The following is an 18,389-nucleotide window of genomic DNA, read 5'->3' as shown; positions in this document are numbered from 1 at the left end:
AAAAAAAAAAAAAAAAAAAAAAAAAAAAAAAAAAAAAAAAAAAAAAAAAACAAACACCAAGAAACAAATCTCTTCCAAGTTTCTGACAGGAATTTCACAGAGACAGAGCGCAAAAGCACAAAAAACCTGACTCAGTACAAAGTCAAAATTTCTATTTTAGACTAAATAAAAAACCCTAGTGATGGTGGCAAGTTACAAGTATATTAAGTATTTGGCAAGCTTCACAGTTAATGTTTTTCTCTCTGTGCAGGACTGACTCCTCCAAAGTTTGAAGGAATAAATCCTGATACCCATTGCATTTTGTAAGCTGAATGGATAGCAAAATGCACAAGTTTGGCATGGCTTTTCCTCAGAATGAGAAGCTTTGCTCCTGAAGTTAACAAATGATATAAATAACCAACAGAAGGGGAAATAATTTTTTTAATCAAAAGGCTTTAAAAGTTCAAAGTGTATTATAGAATGAAGCAGCACTTGTGAAGAAATGAAGCAACACTTAAAAAAAAAAAAAAAAAACACAAAAACAAACAACAGATACAAGATTATTGCACAGTCCAGTTACATGTAATGTACTTCATTGAATATTAAAGTGATTTCATGGCAAATATGTAGTCAGGCATAAAGATAGTGCCACTGCTGGACACATCTTGGGTCCATTTAATTTAGTACTCTATTGCTAACAATACCTAGAACTGGGTACATTACAGGAAACCAGGGGGAAAAAGGTACCTAGAAAGGCAGATAGCCTTCCTTCCTCAGTGACTGCAGCATGATTTTAGTCTAAAATATAATTCATATTCCCTTACAGTACTCTCTTTTTAGCAACAATTCTCATAATCCATATATTCTTATTATTCACAGCCTTCTGTTATTAAGGTTTGGGACTCAAAGTACTGCACAATGTAAATATGATTCTCATGAAAAGCTGTTTCCCATTGGTTCCTGATGCTGTTTGTACAGAACTACACTGTTTCCTGCTAGCAACTGAGACACTTTGTAACTCATGGCCCACTAAATCCCTTGTTACAAATTGAAAGCTTTGTTCAGCTACTACTTTTTCTGACACCTCAAATTACACTATCTAATTTCTAACAAAAGGCAGGATAGATGCAAGAGGAATCTTGGATTTCATAGTGGTGAAGACCATCTTTAAGAAATTATTGCAATTCTTAATAAATGTATCAGCATTCACTTGATCTGTTAGTATTCAGTAACTCCTGCTATGTTATGTGCTTGCACTTCTTTTTAAGAAGGAGTTTATTAACATCCTCCTGAGTTTAAAAAAGCCAACAACTTTTGCATTTGAAGGTTAGCCTGAAAATGAAGTCTTTTCATTGGCAGCATCTATCATTTACATCTGCATAATCAGTATGCTACTTCCTGATATCGTGGTAAATCTGAATAATTTTCAGGACATCCATTCTTCTTCAGTAACATCATTATGAGTGACTCAATATACAGTGGAGTTGTATATGTATGCTGCACAATGTAGGTATCTGTTGAGCAAAATTTCTATTATTCTACATGAAATTCTGTTGCCTTGTGCTTAGATTATCCTTTCGTACGTAACAGATAAATAAAAAATTACCACAATTTTGTAGAAAACAAGAAATTGTCTGCTTTTAAAAGTACCTCTTTCGAATTGAACTAACATTTGTCTCAGTCTTACTCATTAATTTATTTCTTGATGGCTGGAGATAATTCCTAAAATCTTTCAACTCCATCAAAGAGGTAAAATCCCACATTCTATCATCCTCAATGCATCCTCAAATGCACACAGCAATTGCTCTTGAAATTGAAACTCTTGATCTAACTCTGATGTAGAATAGCTTCCTTTATTTGGGTTAAAAAGAGGCTGTTGAGAGCATATTGTTAAGCAAACTGTTTAAAACCAAACAGAACATCACTACTGCCAATAAAGGTCTAGGATTCAGATTCTGAAAGCAACAGCATGCAGCTATTTTGTTCATTCAACTGTGTTTTATGTGTCGAATCATCTGTTGTACATCATTAAGGGAGAAGTACTTTTTCAAAATCTGATAAAAGCTAATACAAGGATTAGGAAAATTTTCACCTCTTTGGTGTCAGCTGTAGAAGCTGCACAAACTTTGATTTTTTTATTTTTTTTTCCTTAACCTGTATGTATCATTGCCCCAATAAATACAGTTTTTGGTAGTTCTTACATGAATACATACAATAAGCTTTGAAAACAGTTAAGGGCTGATGTTTAGGTTGCTAAGTATTCATTAATAACATGCTCAGCACCCGAAAATATCAAGAGAAGACCTTCAAAAAAGCTTCCAAAAGCAGTAAAAGACTGACATTCTCTGAAAATTAAAGCTCTCTGAGCAGGAATTCAGAAGGTCTGGCCAATCCTTTTCCTCTTAATACTTACTTTAAAATGCATTCCCACGCTTTGGCATTGCAAATTTTTCATTTAAGAAAAAAAGAAATTATCCACTAAGTAGTATATTCATAAAAAAACAATCTCATCTGCTGTCCATGATGTCTTAGTTGCATTTTATGCAGTAGTCTGAGCCTCCTCTGCACTAAATTACACAGCACTGATGAAGATACTGAAGTTGCAGCATTGAAACGAGACATCAGATTCTGAAACATTTAATATTAAATACCTTTCATGCTCAATAATATTATAAGAAGAGAAGATGTAGCATGAGCTGAACTAACTGAAATGTTATTTCATTGGAAGGAATCCAATTAAATACATTTTTCTTCAATTAATAAATCTAGCAGGCATCATTACATGAAAATATCTAAATTTAAACTATACACTCAGCAAATTCTTCAAGAAACAGTAGAGCAGAACATAAAGAAAAAAAAAAAACCTGCAAAAAGCAAAACATTAAATATAGAAGAAAAAAGTTCACACCTTGTCTTCTTACACAAACCACAAGTGTAGCTTTGCTTCTTAAAAAGCAAATCTACATCCCCTACTGCTTTCTAACAAACTCTAATTTAAAAAAAAAAAAAAAAAAAAAGGATCATTAAGTGCAAAAGAGAAAAAGAATGTCTGCTTGACTTGCATAAGTTGGATGAAATGGCTTTAATGAGTTCGAAACACAACCGAGTGCTATGAAAAAGTACTAAGTTTCTCATCCTGATAATCATTAACGTAAAAATCGTTTCTTTTTAGCAATATTCTGTCTTTCAGTGAAAGACTTCCAAAGATCGAACAAATCTACTTCGTGTAAATTCCTTCCCTATTTTCAATTTTCCATGTTTCCTAGGAAACTTCCAATCCTTGCCACCTAGTATGTGGAAGGGCAACCACATGTCTCTGATGCATTAAACCATCCAATTCCACACAAAGTTTCGAACTACTGAAGCAAAATACTGCTCTTTTCTATAGGAAACTTATGGCAATTAATTTAGAGAAGTAATTTGGACAGCTACCAAATACAGATGGAATAGCAACATCTAGGATTAGTAATAGCTTTTTACATGCAGTCAATCACAAAAAGCTTCTCTGTTCTTGCTCAAGTCCACAATAGCCTTCCTGTGCTTTCTAGCACAACCCAGGTTTCCATTATGGTTTTTGCTTCAGTTTGTTCTACCAACAGTCTCTTTACTTTCAAATATCCACAGTGTTTTCTCTCTTCACTACTAAACATCACTTTAAGGGTAGTTAAATGAGTAAGAGAGTTTGTGCAGTTTCTCACAGTAACATCTAGGGAAGACACTATACAAAATAAAAGTCATACAAAAAAATTACTCAGAAAATTCAAAGAATGGATCACTATCCCTTAGTGTTTTCAAAATGAATACTACAGTATTTATTCAATAGTGGGTAAATATATCTGTCAGTGTCTAATCTCCTCTCGGTTACTGATGAAACACTTGGCAAAGCACAACAGAAAAAATATTAAAAAATTTGGAATCAGCATGATTGTACTGGCATATTTTGCTGATGGATATTTCAACTACTTTAAAACATGCCATATATAGTAGATGGTAGCCACATATAATATTGTCGAGATATTTGTAGGTACCACAAATCCACCACGAAACTTCTTTTACATTTCTCCATATTATAAATATTGTTACCACTTGACAGAACTATTAATAAAACTGAAACTAATAATAAACCTTCACCTTTATGTACAAAATCTGTGCTAGAGATGAATGGACATTCACGTTCCTTTATCAAGTTTTGCATGCTATTTTAAAACCATACATAATGTTTAAGGAATAGCATATGAGAGAGAGGGAAACAAATTCATCTTTTGAAATGTCTTTCTTATGGCTCCTGAGTAGTTAATCCAACATGTTACAGAAATATTTCTTTTTGTATTCAGATAATGTTAAACTATGCACATTAGAAAAATACTACTTTTCCCAAGCCTTCCTTCTTTTTACTCAAGTATGCAAAAGGACTGTAACTTCTATAGTTACTATAAAAGAAGTGCAAATGAACTGAAAATCGGCAGGTAAACACACATCAGTAAAAACATATTGAGAATAATGGAAAGCTGCATTGATTTTGTTGCTGTTCTTTGAACTCCTCAATGGGATTAAAGAACTAACAAGGGCGAGGTCAAAAAGTTCATTTAAAATCAATTAAAAGACCTCCCTTGATTCCAGCAGCCTCATAGCTAGCAATGCATGTCATCACAAGAAAGACAGCAGTTTCCTTTTCAGGAAGGATCTCGAACTTTACCCATGTATGAAAATGCTTAGAGGTCTATTAAATGGTGAGAAAAGAACACAGAAAATACATGTTAGCTTACCAAGCCCAAAAATCAGAGGCTTAAGACACTTTGGATCTCTCTCAGCTCTGTACACAGAAGTCAACAAAAAGCCAATAACAAATTTACAACAAAGCATTTTAAAGCAAACTGTGGCACTTGGGTAGCCGATGCCCACACAGCTCAACCACCTCTGGACTGATGGTGAGGCAGATGACTGGGGAAAGCAAACCTTACCAGCTGTGCCCCATTGAAGTCAATTATCTTTCAAACTTCAGACACCTGTCTTGCTCAAGCTGTAAACAACCAGACGTTCATTCCTGTAATGTTATCAACAGTGACTTCAGTCTGCAAGGCTCTTAGTCTACAAAAGGAAATGGTGGGGGGATAGGGAAGGAGATTTACAGAGACTGGGTGTGTCTCAACAAGTGTGACTTCAACAGTGCTTCTCATCAGGCAAATTAAACATTTTACAATACACGTTCCCCCTTAGGTGCCCTCCTCTTCTGTTGCTGGTGGAAACAATTTAGCAACAGCCTGGTTAACTGAGGATCAGGTTCCTCTGTGCTTCCTTCCTGATCATTCCTTTTCCTCTCACACTTAGATACGCAACATGCAGCTGTGGAGCACAGTCAAGAATAAAATGTAAGTGCTTTAAAATGTAAGTGCTAGGAATAGAAGTTCCACTCTGAATCACTTCCAGCCCTAGCACTTCTAAGTCTACAATAATTTAGTTAGAGCTGCATGAGCAGTAATTATGCTGAATTTATGTGTTCTTCTTTATGTGAACTGCTTCACTTTAAAGGCTGAGGGCATGTCTGCTATTCCCCTTCTCCCTACACACACACAACCCTGCACACTCTGTTCCAATTACAGGTTAATTTCCCAAAGTACCTTGGAACACACATTTACCTGCCCTGGCTTAAAACGTGTCTACATTGCTGAGGTGCAGGGTAGGATTAATGTTCAAATTCTGAAGTAATTTGAAGAAGGTCAACAGATTAAGCCCCCTTTCTCAAAGCAGCTTCTCTCAAAACTGGCATTATGCTAGTTTTTTCCACAGATGCATCTCAAATTTCATCTGTACACTACATATGTATGTCTTGACATATGTATGCATATATACACACATAAAAAATAAGCTGCACTGGGCCTGGTACTATTCTGTTCTAGTGGAAGTGAGGTAGAGGGGGAACAGAGCAACAATTAAAACTAGGTTCTCTTGAATAGATGCACATCTAACTCACAAACCAGAGGTTTCCACTGGAAACGTAAAAAACAGAGTGCTCTGTGGTCTGTCAGTTCTCACATGAGCTGTGAGTCTCAGGGGTCTCTGTGGTAGCCATTGAACCTGACCTCCACCCAGGTAGGGTCATTTTAAATTGACTCTTGGCACATATACAAGAAAGGAAGGCAGAGGTAATTTGCTTTTGTCAGAGTTCTGCTCTGTTGTCATTTGGCGAAAGTGGAACCTAAATAAAGAGGAAGATACAGAAGGCACTGAAACTTCCTTTTTTTTTTTTTTTTTTTTTTTTTTAAGCAAACAGTAGGTGTCCAAATGTCAGCAGCAGGAGGAGAAAGAGCAAATAAGACACTGGAGTGAGGAGGGGAGCCTCTAGGAAGTGGAGGAAGATGATGGGAACAGGGAAAAAAACCAGCATAGCAGGAAGAGGACCAGAGATGGGAAAGGGTCAACATCATCAGTAGCAAAACAAGCACAAAACACTCCATAGGTCTATTTCTTCTCCCCTGTGAATATTCTATGAACCAGTGGTCCTTGCAGCATTTTACTCAATTCCCCATAGAATATGGGAAACATCTGAACATCTGAACAGAGAAACACTCCACCTCTCAAGAGGTCTCTGACTGTTTTCTACGACTCCCTCCTCTTGCTCCAATGTGAGAGCTGGCTCTCTTAGAAGCAGCATACCACTGCTTACCTTCCACTTTTATTGTGCTCTGACAATCTCAGCATATATGTGAATTTATCCTTCCCTACCTGCTCCCCCACTCTCCCTTTCACATGTGCCCTGCAAAGGGATTTGAGATGTATGCACAGAGCGAGCTGGATGGAAGAGGTAAGGACAGGTGTGCTTCACTCTTCGTTTCTTTCAGGAAGAGAGAGGATGAGAAAATTCTGCCTGAAATGAATGGAGCAATTCACCCCTCTCAGAGCTGCTGTTTTAAGCTACATATAAGTCTCAAGCCATATTCATCTCCATCTTGTATTCTCACTCAGTTCAGGACATGTGACTGTGATGAATCGGTCATCTTACACCTTTCTGAAAAGCCTTTTGTTTAAAGGTCATTTTCTTCAAAGTGCCATATAATCCCCATGGTTATCTAACTGCCTTAAAATCCGGCATGGCCATCAAGGCGGTGAGTAGAATTATGGATCTAAATTAGAGGTCACTTGAGTCAAGAATTCCCAAGATATAACCTTTTTTTTTTTTTTTTATTTTTTTTTTTAAGGGAAAAAAAAAAAGCATTCCTTAACATTGACCAATTGTACCAATGTTTCCTTTGTGCACACTTCTAGAATAATACTGTGACCAAAGAGCCTCAGTTTTACCCCAGCAAATGAAAGCCATCAACTATCTCCTTTTTATTCAGAGTTTAGATGCTTTCAAAAATTTCAACTCCACACATGTGGAGAATGATATGCTTGAGACTTTGGGGGGTTCCAGACCCTTTGAGTAGGTCTGAACATCTCCCTCCATTCCTATATAAAGCCTGGGAAATCCTTTTTCTTAAGAATCCTTCTTTCTGCACTTACCAAGTGTTTAGAAGTTGGAAATGAATTGCGGGTAGTTTGTTTTGAAAATTAAGAAAAAAGCAGAAAAGAAATGGTAAATCACAACTCTGGAAATAGTTCAAAAGGGTAAGAGGAAGGGAAGAGGCTAGATGGGTGAATCAGAACCTTCTCTAGGCTCTAGTGGGAAGATCACAACAGCACCAATAGCTTGGGAATAAAAGTATGAATATATCTACTGTGCAACAGCAGTGCTATATGCAAGCAACTGCAGAGTACCAAGTATCTGCCATATGAATGGTGCTTAAAATACCAAGACTTGGTGAAACAGGAAAGATGAATCAACTGAAAATGGCAGCAGAAGAGTTTAGGGACAAAAGAGAGATAATCTAGGACAGTTGTACCATAATTACTTGAAAATCCAAAGTCACCTGGTACTTCAGTTTTTCATCAGGGCAGGACTTCTGAAAATGGACAGGTAAAACAGAGGCAAAAGTACAAGTGCACTAGGGAGAGGTAAAATAACTCTCTCTACAGCCTTGAATGAAAGATGATTCTGGCTCTCAATATCGGAAAAATGTGTGGGGTTTAGGGGGGAGGTGTGGATGTGCTATTGAAACTCTTTTTCTTGGATGGAATTAAAAGGGGAGACACCTGATTTAATGTTCTGAAACCCTCCCCTTCTCCCCCACCCAAAAGAAATTGCCTGAATGATAACTGTTATGAATTTCTTGACAAAGACTCGTACGAGCCAAGTGTCAAAATGATAGTGTGACAGTAGATATATTGCCTCTACTGCTCATCCCCCAAAATACAAACTACTGCTGAGGGCTTCCTTGGGAAGGTTTATACAGATTAGGTTTTAATTCTGTTACCTAAATATATCATCCTCTCCATTAGGCAGAAGAGCAACCCCACAGAAAAAAAGGGTTTCTCAGACAGAATGAGGAAGATCACTAAGCTATTTTAATCTCTCAAATAAAGGGTTCCCAAGTTTCATCCTAAATAAAAATTTATGAAAGTATTTAATAGGATGATTCCCAAATAGAAAACTAAACACATATCCTTTTGATTGCAAAAGGAGTGACCCAGGGAGAATCTGGGGCACAGAGCACCACAATACAGAACCAGCAGTAAGGGAGCAGCAGCAAGTGGAACTCCCTTGGATACAGAAACGCTCCGTGAAAACTTTAAAATCCCAGGCACAGCAAAAGCAAACGGGGCTTCAGCATTTTTTTTTTTTCCAAGAGCTACATTCATCTGGGAAGCAGAAAGCACTAGTTGTTTCACTAAAATTCAATTTATGTTAAAAAGAAGTTGAAATGGTTTCTGAAAACTTAACTCTGTGGTCTGGCTTCTTGTTAGTCCACACAAGAGTCTGTGTGCAAAAGGCAGTGTATTGAACATCAGTAAGCTCTCTCAATATTTATTTTAAAAACTAAGCTATCTCAAAAGAGCAAACCAGAATTTTCACATGATGGGAGCCATGCTATACAAGACTATTTGTGTTAACAGATTAAATGCATTTTCTTCCCTTTTAATTAACTTACCGGGTTGATAATATGTCAATAAGTTCTCTTCTGTTCTGGACTCTGAGGGTATTAGTTTGGTATCTAGAATCTTTACTAATTTCAGGCAAATTCAAGACCTAAGTAAAAATAAAGATAAGTAAGAAATGTGCTTGGTAAGAGATATTTACATAGCTAACAAAATAAATTACTGATTTTAAAAAATTCACCAATTTACAATAACAGCTACTTCTCATTAATCTTTTAACACAGATAAAGAAATTAAAAATTAAATCACTTTTTAATGCTTCCTTGTTAACATTACGTAAGAAGTAAAGATTAATAAAGAAATTTAATTAAATTAATTTTCTCGATTAAAAAAGAAATTAAACTGAAGATCCAAATCTTAGCTGATAGCTTTCATGATTAGCTAGGAGAAATTCTTATTGCAGAACTCTAAAAATTGCTAAGTTACTACAGTGAGGTTGGAGAGATCTGTGGGATTATCCTGCACTAATTTATATGTCACAGAATAAGAAGTATGTCTGTACTTCATACACTAGACTGAGAAAAGCTATTACTAAGAATATTTCTTTTCACTTCAGTACTCTTCATCAAAAAGAAAAAGTCTTTCTCTATGGAAACATCTTTTTTATTATTTTTTCCAAAGGAATTAATAAAGAAAAGTAATGGTATAACCTCTAAGAAAGGAGAAATATATCTTCTATATTTAACTGTCACCTTTCATATTAGAAATTTAAGCAACATGCAAAGACAATGTGAATTATTTTACAAAGGGAATTAAATATGCAGAATGGCTCTTAGAATTTTGTAGACAAAGTAGCTGTGCGGACAACCAACAAAATTTATCCATTTATGCCACAACGTCTTTCTAGAGAACAGAAATAAACAGAATTAATTGTGCTTTCTAAATTTAATAATAAATGCCTCAATAACACCAGCTACAGAGAAAGGCAGCATAGAATCTTATAAAGGAAGAGATTTTCACATTTTCTTTGTGTGTTTTTACTCACTAGCACACACTTCAGATCAGCTTTTCTTATGATGATTCTTATAATCATTCTAAACATGCCACATTTTTTTACAGGGCCGTGTCTAAGATGGCTTAAAAAAAATACAGTGGCTAAAACTGGAAGTCCCTACAGGCCATCATCCTATCTCTGCCTGTGTCTGAGTGCTGATGCTTAGGAAGGGCTTAAGAACAGGGCCAGTACATACAACACTTCCTTAACCTTCATCCAAACTCCAGGCCCCTTTCGATTAGGACATTTCTGAGTTGGAAGTGTTTTCTATCTATTTAGTAATTATCAATGGATTTCGGTTTTATTAACATGTCAGTCAGCTGTTCCTTGAATCCACATGACTACCTACTACCACAGAAGTATAAACAAATTGGTGTCAGTCTCAAACATAACATTCTGCTGATTCCTCTGACACTGGTTTAGACCAAGGCCACTCTCATTTAATGACGCCTAACTTTGCTGGAGAGAACAAGCACGCGGCTTCCCTTACAAGTGAGTAGCTGCTGATGGTACAAAACCATCAGCAAAACAGATATTCTTTCTATTTAGAGATATTCAAAACAGATAGTCACCTTCGGCATAGTTGTCACACAGAGTGACAAAACTAAGCATGGAAACCAAGGTATCCATAAGTTATGCTATAACAATGATGATGTTACAGAACTTCACTGCAAATTTTTATCTGCAGTGTAACATAAAGCATCAATCTAGCATCTTCCATCAATACTTAATTCACAGCATATTTTATTTTTTTTTTCTGTGTTTATACAATGTAGTTTATGAAAATCATTACCTATTATAATTTAGCTTTAGAAAATAGGTAGATTTTCCTATCTGGGGTTCTATCAATAATATTAGTATCCCTTAAAATTACCTCCTTTTCTTAATTCTGCTATTTTGGAGTTACAAATCACTGCTTTAGGAAAAAAAAAATCATGCAAGGTTGTTCAAAGTAAATTATAGTGAATACTTATTTATGAGATCTTAAAAAAACAAGCAATTAATCAGAAAACTATGGTTCCATTTGATGAGTTATATGAAAAAATGATCATATGGAGTTGCTCACTCTGCTGTTTTAATTAACGTTACTGACTTCAGTTTTAACTTAATGTCCATCTGTCGTAAAGCTGCACGTCTATATATGTTCTCAGTTTTTGGTGACTAACAAATGTACACTTGAGAAGTTATTCATTAACGTACCATTCATCTTTCTGCATCATTTCTTTATTTCGCTGTGACCATTTGAAATTAAACCAGTGTTCTCCGTTGGAGGATTTGTTCAAGCTTTAAGAGGCACACTCAGAGCTTCTGCTCTCTGTGCCTGCTTAGACTGAAGGAGCCACAGGTCAGGATGTGATATTGTAACACTTGACCACAACGAAATGCACCCCAGCCAGCAGGGTTACAAAGTTTTTCTGCAACTATCCAAGCCTCCCAAAACAGCTACAGTTGGTTGTCATTGATTTTGAATATATCACAGTGAATTATTCCAGATTTTTCTTTCAGCTTGCCTGAAAAGATACGGTTGAAGCAGAATGTTTGCAATTGTTTACAGCTTGAGCCAGCTGTTACATCTCTAGAGTATGTGTCTTCAGGGCAACAGCTTCCATACAGCCTGTATTTTTAGCACCAACTCATCTCAAAAAGATTCTCTAACAGCAATTCCAATGTTTGAATTAGCAGTCTCTGAATTCACTAAAGTTCAGTAGGACGTCACGGGCCTTCCTACGATAAAGTTCTTTTCCTTTATTGGCTCTCCCTCTTCAAAGTGTTTTAAGTTAAAAATCACCTTTGATTTAGCACAGAGCATACCCCTAATGGGTATTCTGTATTTTTAAAAATGCTATCTAATGCTACATTCAAAACTTCTCTCTTCCCAGCTTACTGGGGTCTTTTGTTTGGAATGTTGTTACATTTTATTTAGAACATTTTTATTGTTATTATTATTTGAAGATTTTTTTTCTTGAATGTCATATCTCTGCACCACTCCAGAGCCAGTCCACAGTCCAAAAAAAAAAAAAAAAATAAGGAGAAAAGGAGAATAAACAAGAAATCAGCATCTTTGTTTTCCTAGTCAGAATGGAAACTATTGCTCATTACTTGCCTAACACACCTTGCACACAGTTTCAAACTGATGATCATTTCCAGCTCCCACCACGATGTAGCCATCCTTGGTCTTAAAAGCCTGGAAGAACAAAGGTGATAAGCTGTAACTAAAGCATAAAATATTAGCACATCTCCGAAGTGAAACTTTGTAAATAATGTTCAAATGACTTCCCTAAACATTTCTGTTCAGACCCAGTCTCTAGTTCTATAAAAGCAGCTCAAAGGCACACACAAAGAGGGATGCAGCACTTTTGAATTTTTTCCTAGAGTTGACAAGTTATCTCGATTAACAGTTATTTGCTGAAAATGTGCCATGAGGCACCCTGTAACTTTGCAAATGCGTCCCACACTCACAGGCACTAAAAAGGATTACTATGCTAATGCTTCATTCAAGGAGGTACAGTGAAGTGTCCCAGACCCTGAGCAAATGCGGCAAAAAATAATTACCAAATAGCAACTACAAATTACAACTCCCATGAGAATGAAAGGGATAGACTGCATCTTTCCAGCTCTCTGGCTGGAGAATAATCTATCTCCTTGGTCAGTGGTCTCAAGAGTGAGTTCCTGGAGGCAATGGGACTTCTTTCCCAGCTTTGAGGATTTATTATTTACTTTTGACTTCATTACAACAGCCTTACTGGTGAGGTAAGGACATTGGGTAGGACATAACAGCTTTTATTTCAGTCTGAACATCTTAGTTAGATCTTCACTGGAAAAAATAAAATCAGTAATTAGCAATATCCTCAATTTTTACAGTTGTGTCAGGTCATCTTCTAACAACAGATTTCTCTTTTCTCTATACCTCTCCCTTATACAATGGTGTATAACTGCAGTTTCACTCATACATGTGACTAGCACAGTTTTTGCAAACATTTGGGAAAATTTTTTCACAATTAATTTGGCTTCAATGTAAGAGGCCAGCATGGGCTGATGCACTACTGGTGATGAGGCCTTGCAATACTTTCTTGCAGAGTGCAAAACTCAGCTTCTATTCTAGAAATCTTTCTTTTTTATTTTTTTTTCTTTTTTTAATGAGCTATCATGTCCTGATTTAATGGTATGAATTCTTACAATAAATTTTGGTCAAATTGCACACAAATATAAGTCCTGGTGTGGGAACACTTAAATAATTAAAAGTCCCCTCATGCCACTGTGGCTTATTCTTCTTCACAGAAAGAATATGCTATTTCAGCTTCAGTCCTTCATACAGATACAATTACTTTCACAAAGACTCTTACCATCTGGTATAGTCAAAGTTTTAAAATTGTACGTGGACAATTATGCCCACTGAAATGCAAGTAACTGTTCATCATACTTAGAATACCACTTGTTTGCTCTTGCTATGTCTCATTTCATGGTAAATAGTATTGGTCAGTGATGAATCTTAGCAATTTATTTTTCACACATTTAATTAAGTACTTCAGTCTAAGATTCTTAGCAAGCAAAGATGAAATTCAGCAGACACTTAGTTCCAATCATGCAAAAAAAAAGTGCCACAGATTTAGCCCAGTATAGTAAAAGTTTAGAAACATGCATAATAGAAAGGTCCTGAATACTCACACTGAGGAAAGCAGTGAGCACAGAAAAAAATTGGGGAAAAGAATACAAAAATTAAAGTTGTGTGTGAATACATAAACTTTTCTTTGATAAATCTGTTCATAAAGACTTCTTTCTAAAACAATCATGACAGACCCTGGTCCAAGAATATGTAAGACACTCCCCCCCAGTAAATGGCTTTTGGTAGTAACAGTTATGAATTCAAACTGTCGGTACAAACTTATTACCTTGAGCTATAGGCAATATCTGTTTTCTGAACACCCTGCCCAAATCCTGACCTGTCTTTGCTGATGCTCTGAATTCTAAAAGCAGCCACATGAACATCACACAGATTATGGGTTAAACACTGTATCTATCAGTGTGCAAATATAACACAATAGAGTTCTTACTGGTGTGATCACCTACTATGTCCAGTAAACACAAATTAGAATTCTTCGGTATGTTCTTTCAAACTTCTAGTCTGGACGCCTGTCACAGATTGCAAAGCCTACAATGTATGTCACATGTACAGATCCCCTTCCTCACCAGTCCAAAATACATTTATATTGGTCGTATGGGCAAATCTTAGAGAGTTTTATTATTTATCAGCAACTTCTTTTGAGACTCACACCCCTGTAAGAAGGCTGCATGCCACTCTGAAACATGCATCTGAAACATGCAGCTGCCCATGCAGCAGCGGAAGTACTCTGAATTTAAGGGCCTGGTTATTAGCATGTGTGCTTCAGTTGCTTTGTGGAATGTGTGGGAAAACTGATTATTCTTAATTGCACTGTACGTCTAAAAAGCTAAAACAACAATCATGTCATCCTTACACAACAAAAAGGGTATCATAATAAATGCAGCAGTGGTTTTTTTCCATGAAGCTTAACTCAAATGTCTTCAGCTGCTATTTTAAGCTTCCCGTTACAAAACAGCTGACTATTTGCCAGTCATTGCTGCTGATAAAGCAGAAACTTCCAAACGTTACTAGCACAAGATCGATGCCAACATTTAAGGGTGACAATGGTTTTATTCATCACTCACCAATGTACGCACACCACAGGTTACCACAGGTTACAGTCTGGTCACAGAAAGCTTCACAATCTTATTGTACAGACGAGAGTAAGGGCAAAGTGCAGACAGATTTTAATGAGATTTTGTTTTGATGAACTGCTGTCCATCACATCGAATCATTTCACATGAGTGCAACAAAAAGGCACCACACACACACAAGGTAAAAGTCTTTTTTCCCTTCCTTTTTTTTCCGGAAAATGAGGCCTTCTGATAAAATTCTTGAAAGCACAAGCATGAGTTAAGCTGCTACTCCCATGTGGTGTCCTGAGCAACAGCGTATTGTTCAAACAAAACAAGCAACAAATACCAAGCAAAAAAATTATTCCACACCGTACTCGTGAAAGAGGCAGGGACAGATCGTGAGCCTCAACACCTCACAGCGTCTAATGGATGTTACAGGACCTCGGTAAGACCCAGCACTTTTCCAGATTTGATCCTAGAACACTGGGTATACCTGAGACACTTTGTGCACTGAAATATTTTCATGTACCTAAACACATGGCACATAAACTCCATCCACCTTCAGAAATACTCTAAGTTGTATACAAGTATTCACCAAACATGCTATATAGATTACACCATAAAGATGCAGGCCAAGCTTAGCCATAAGTTATTATCAGAACAAAGACTTGCTGAGGCGAGGCAAAACCAGCCTTTTTTTGCACTGCTCTAAATCAATATCCTTTCAAAATTTGCCAGCTTTGAAGGCATTCATGAAAGACCATTAATCATTGTATTTATTGCCCGCTTTATGAATTTTAAGTCTGTATATGCCGTGGTAATCATCAATCACTGTGTATGTTTTTCAATTTGAATGTTGATTCCACAAGCAAAATTTTAAAATGTAAGGGTGTATCAACCACTCTTCTCAATTTTGGACATTCCACAGTTTGCTGAGGGTACAATCTGGCTACTACCTAGATCACTGATGACCATGTTAAATAGCGCTGGCCCACTGTACTACCTGGGAATGACACTAATGATTCACTCCCAGCTGGACTTCATGCCACTGATCACAACCCTTTGAACACAACAGGCCAGCCAGTTTTCGCTGCATCTCAAAAATCTGAATCAGCACTGCTGAGAGAAGGCACTTCATGGTCTAATCTCAAAAGCTGTTGACAGATCCCATCCAGCACACACTGAAATACAGCCTCTAGCCATCACAATTGCTAGCCAGCTCCCCAGTGCCACCAGGATCATCAAGGGTAAATGCAAAGGATAGAAGTGCCACACAGGCAGAAACTAGATGTCACTTTTTCAGAGACTTCCTAGGGAGAAGATTTTGGAAGCCAAACAATACTTGGAGAGACCAACAGAACAAAGCATGGGGCTTTTGAAATTGGAGGACTATTCCATATTTAGGAGAGGTTAATAGCTTTAATTATCTCAACAAACTACTGATTATTTTCATTACTAGTTATCATACTGGCCTGTTTACTGATAATGGCAGTCAGTGGTCGAAATATTTGAAAGCTTACAGACCTCCCCTTAGAGGAGGATTTGCACTACATCAGATATGGTAAAAGGGATGTACTACTCATCTTTATGAGTCTCATCTCCTGTTCCTCTGTGAGCAACAGTTAGGATCTGCAGAGATATTTGCAATCCCTTTTCATTGGGAATAGCTGATGGTAGATACCCTCAGATTTCAACTATCTTGCAAGACAGCGCTGCCTTCTGATTCCTAAAGTTGAAGAGTAGCATCTCTAAAAGTGTCCAACAATGGCTCACGAGGAGAACAGCTGAAGGTTTTCAGATAGTCACTGCATGTTGGTGAGTTCTGAAGCAGGACTTACAGGGTAGTAACTTTTGCATGTCTTCTAACAGCTGCTGGTTTTACAGAGCAACGGGCTGATTGCTTCAAGTGGCATCATAAAGCAGCTTGCTTAAGATTTTTTGGAAGATGCTATCCTTTTATAAAGGCTAGATACAGTATTTCTGTAAGCTGCGTGTTTGTCAGCACAATAGGAAGCTCTCTCAAATTGCATTAAGGGAGAACACTCTTCTGAACTGCATCCCAAGGCTGGCATTGGAGCAAGCAGCTTCATGTGAAGGTTGAATAAAACTCTGGGACCAGCTGGGGACAGTTCAGAACACAGACACCTTCTTGAGAAGTCTGTAAACATAACACCAGAAAAAGCCAGACCAGCATTTTCAAACCAAGCTTTGAAATGTATCACCAACATTTCTTTGAAAGAGATTATTTTTCATGTGCCACTCCTTCCTTTCCCCTCCATCTTCTCATTTTCAGAATCAGTAAAACACTATGTGACTGTACGTAGGTCTTTGTTTATGAGCTTGAAGTACTTCCCTAGTATTAATGGGTGTGATCAAAGAGAAGAGCTGGTCTCTTGCAGGCTTGGAACCACAGAATTTTATTGCATAATTTGTCTTCAATTAGACTTTGAAGTTTCCACTGCAAGATTCAATTCAATGCAAAGGTCATTTAAGGACAAGCACTATCTAGTCTTAATGTAGATTAAAGGCTACAATAAAGAAGGTAATGTACTCAGGATTTGACTGACCTGTACAGGCTCTCTTCTCCTGCAAACCAAATGTATCTACAGCATATGTTGATTTTCTTTCTCCAACCAAATCAAACTCTGGTTCCCTAATGAACTAAAGTATAGGAGATCCTTAGTTTTGCTTCAGATCCAGAACCGTTACATTCCTTCCAGATGGGATCAACTTGGCACATATTTTCTCTACCCTTACATACTGATTTGAATAAAACATCAGCTGCACCCCAGAACCATGGAATAGTCACATTCTTCTTTCTTTCAAGGGACGGCACAATCCTCTCATAACAACTTAATATTCAATTACTGTAACAAATGGGAACAAGACCAAGAGGTTTGGTCAGTGGTAGTTCTGAGCAATACATATAAATCATAAAGACCACACACTTTGAAACTATTTGCCTAGTTTGCACTCTCTTCCAGTGAAAGCAAACAGTAAAAAGAAAAAAATAAAATAAAAAAAATTTAAAAAAAATTAAATTTCATGGACTGGATTAATGTCTGATGAATGTTCTCACCAAGCAAATTGAAGAAGGGCATTCCACACAAAGATTTCACTTTTCTTCTCTGGTCTTTTCAACCTACCCTACTTGTCTCTCTCTTCCCTGCCATGCTGCAGGACACACTATCCTGCAACTTCACAGCTATCAGAATCTATCAGATAGATTAGCGTTAAGAATATCTGCAATAATTCTCTTGGGGGAAAAAAAAAACCACATTTGTTTGACTGGATGCCATAAGCTTCTAGGAGAGGTGTTTATGGTAAGAGTGGGAATGATTGCTTTGGTCTCTGAGATGAGGCACAACATCATCACTGCCAAGGGAAGCACACAGACTACCAACCAGGGGGACAATTCACTTCTACAGAACGTACAACCCATTTAGATAATTTTTCTGATCAGCCTTCAAGTTCCACATATGGGTGGAACTTTTAGAATTGTGACTTCATATTCAATAGTGCTATGAATGTTAACTTCCAATTCCACGCTCTTAAACTTAAAGACAAGACTTTCCTCCACACTATCTCAACGAATTTAGGCTACAAGAAAATGAAATTCTTTTCTTCATTTTCTAACATGAATGCAATATACATTTAGCCTCCCTGCCCAAAAAGCCATTTAAAAACTCCTGGAAGAACAGTGAAC

At 36.9% G+C, this 18,389-nt stretch overlaps 1 protein-coding gene across 1 annotated transcript in view; it reads right to left on the bottom strand.

The window, feature by feature from the left end:
- Positions 1 to 18,389, bottom strand: part of LOC114070793 (succinate--hydroxymethylglutarate CoA-transferase-like) — a gene marked incomplete at its 3' end in the record, with an annotated part of 81,085 nt that overhangs the window by 1,487 nt on the left and 61,209 nt on the right. Inside the window, exons 3-4 of the mRNA XM_027908380.1 lie at positions 12,120 to 12,191; positions 9,006 to 9,103 (exon numbers count right to left, since the gene is read on the bottom strand). Of these exons, the coding sequence (XP_027764181.1) occupies positions 9,006 to 9,103; positions 12,120 to 12,191 (170 nt within the window). The remainder of the gene's footprint in view (positions 1 to 9,005; positions 9,104 to 12,119; positions 12,192 to 18,389) is intronic.

The sequence above is a fragment of the Empidonax traillii genome, unplaced genomic scaffold (genome assembly GCF_003031625.1).
Source record: "Empidonax traillii isolate 1590-97213 ecotype Southwest subspecies unplaced genomic scaffold, ASM303162v1 scaffold1688:size105227, whole genome shotgun sequence".
In the NCBI taxonomy this organism is placed as follows: Eukaryota; Metazoa; Chordata; class Aves; order Passeriformes; family Tyrannidae; genus Empidonax; species Empidonax traillii.
The sequence above is the reverse complement of the archived record's forward strand: the minus strand, read 5'-3'. Positions and strand labels throughout refer to the sequence as shown.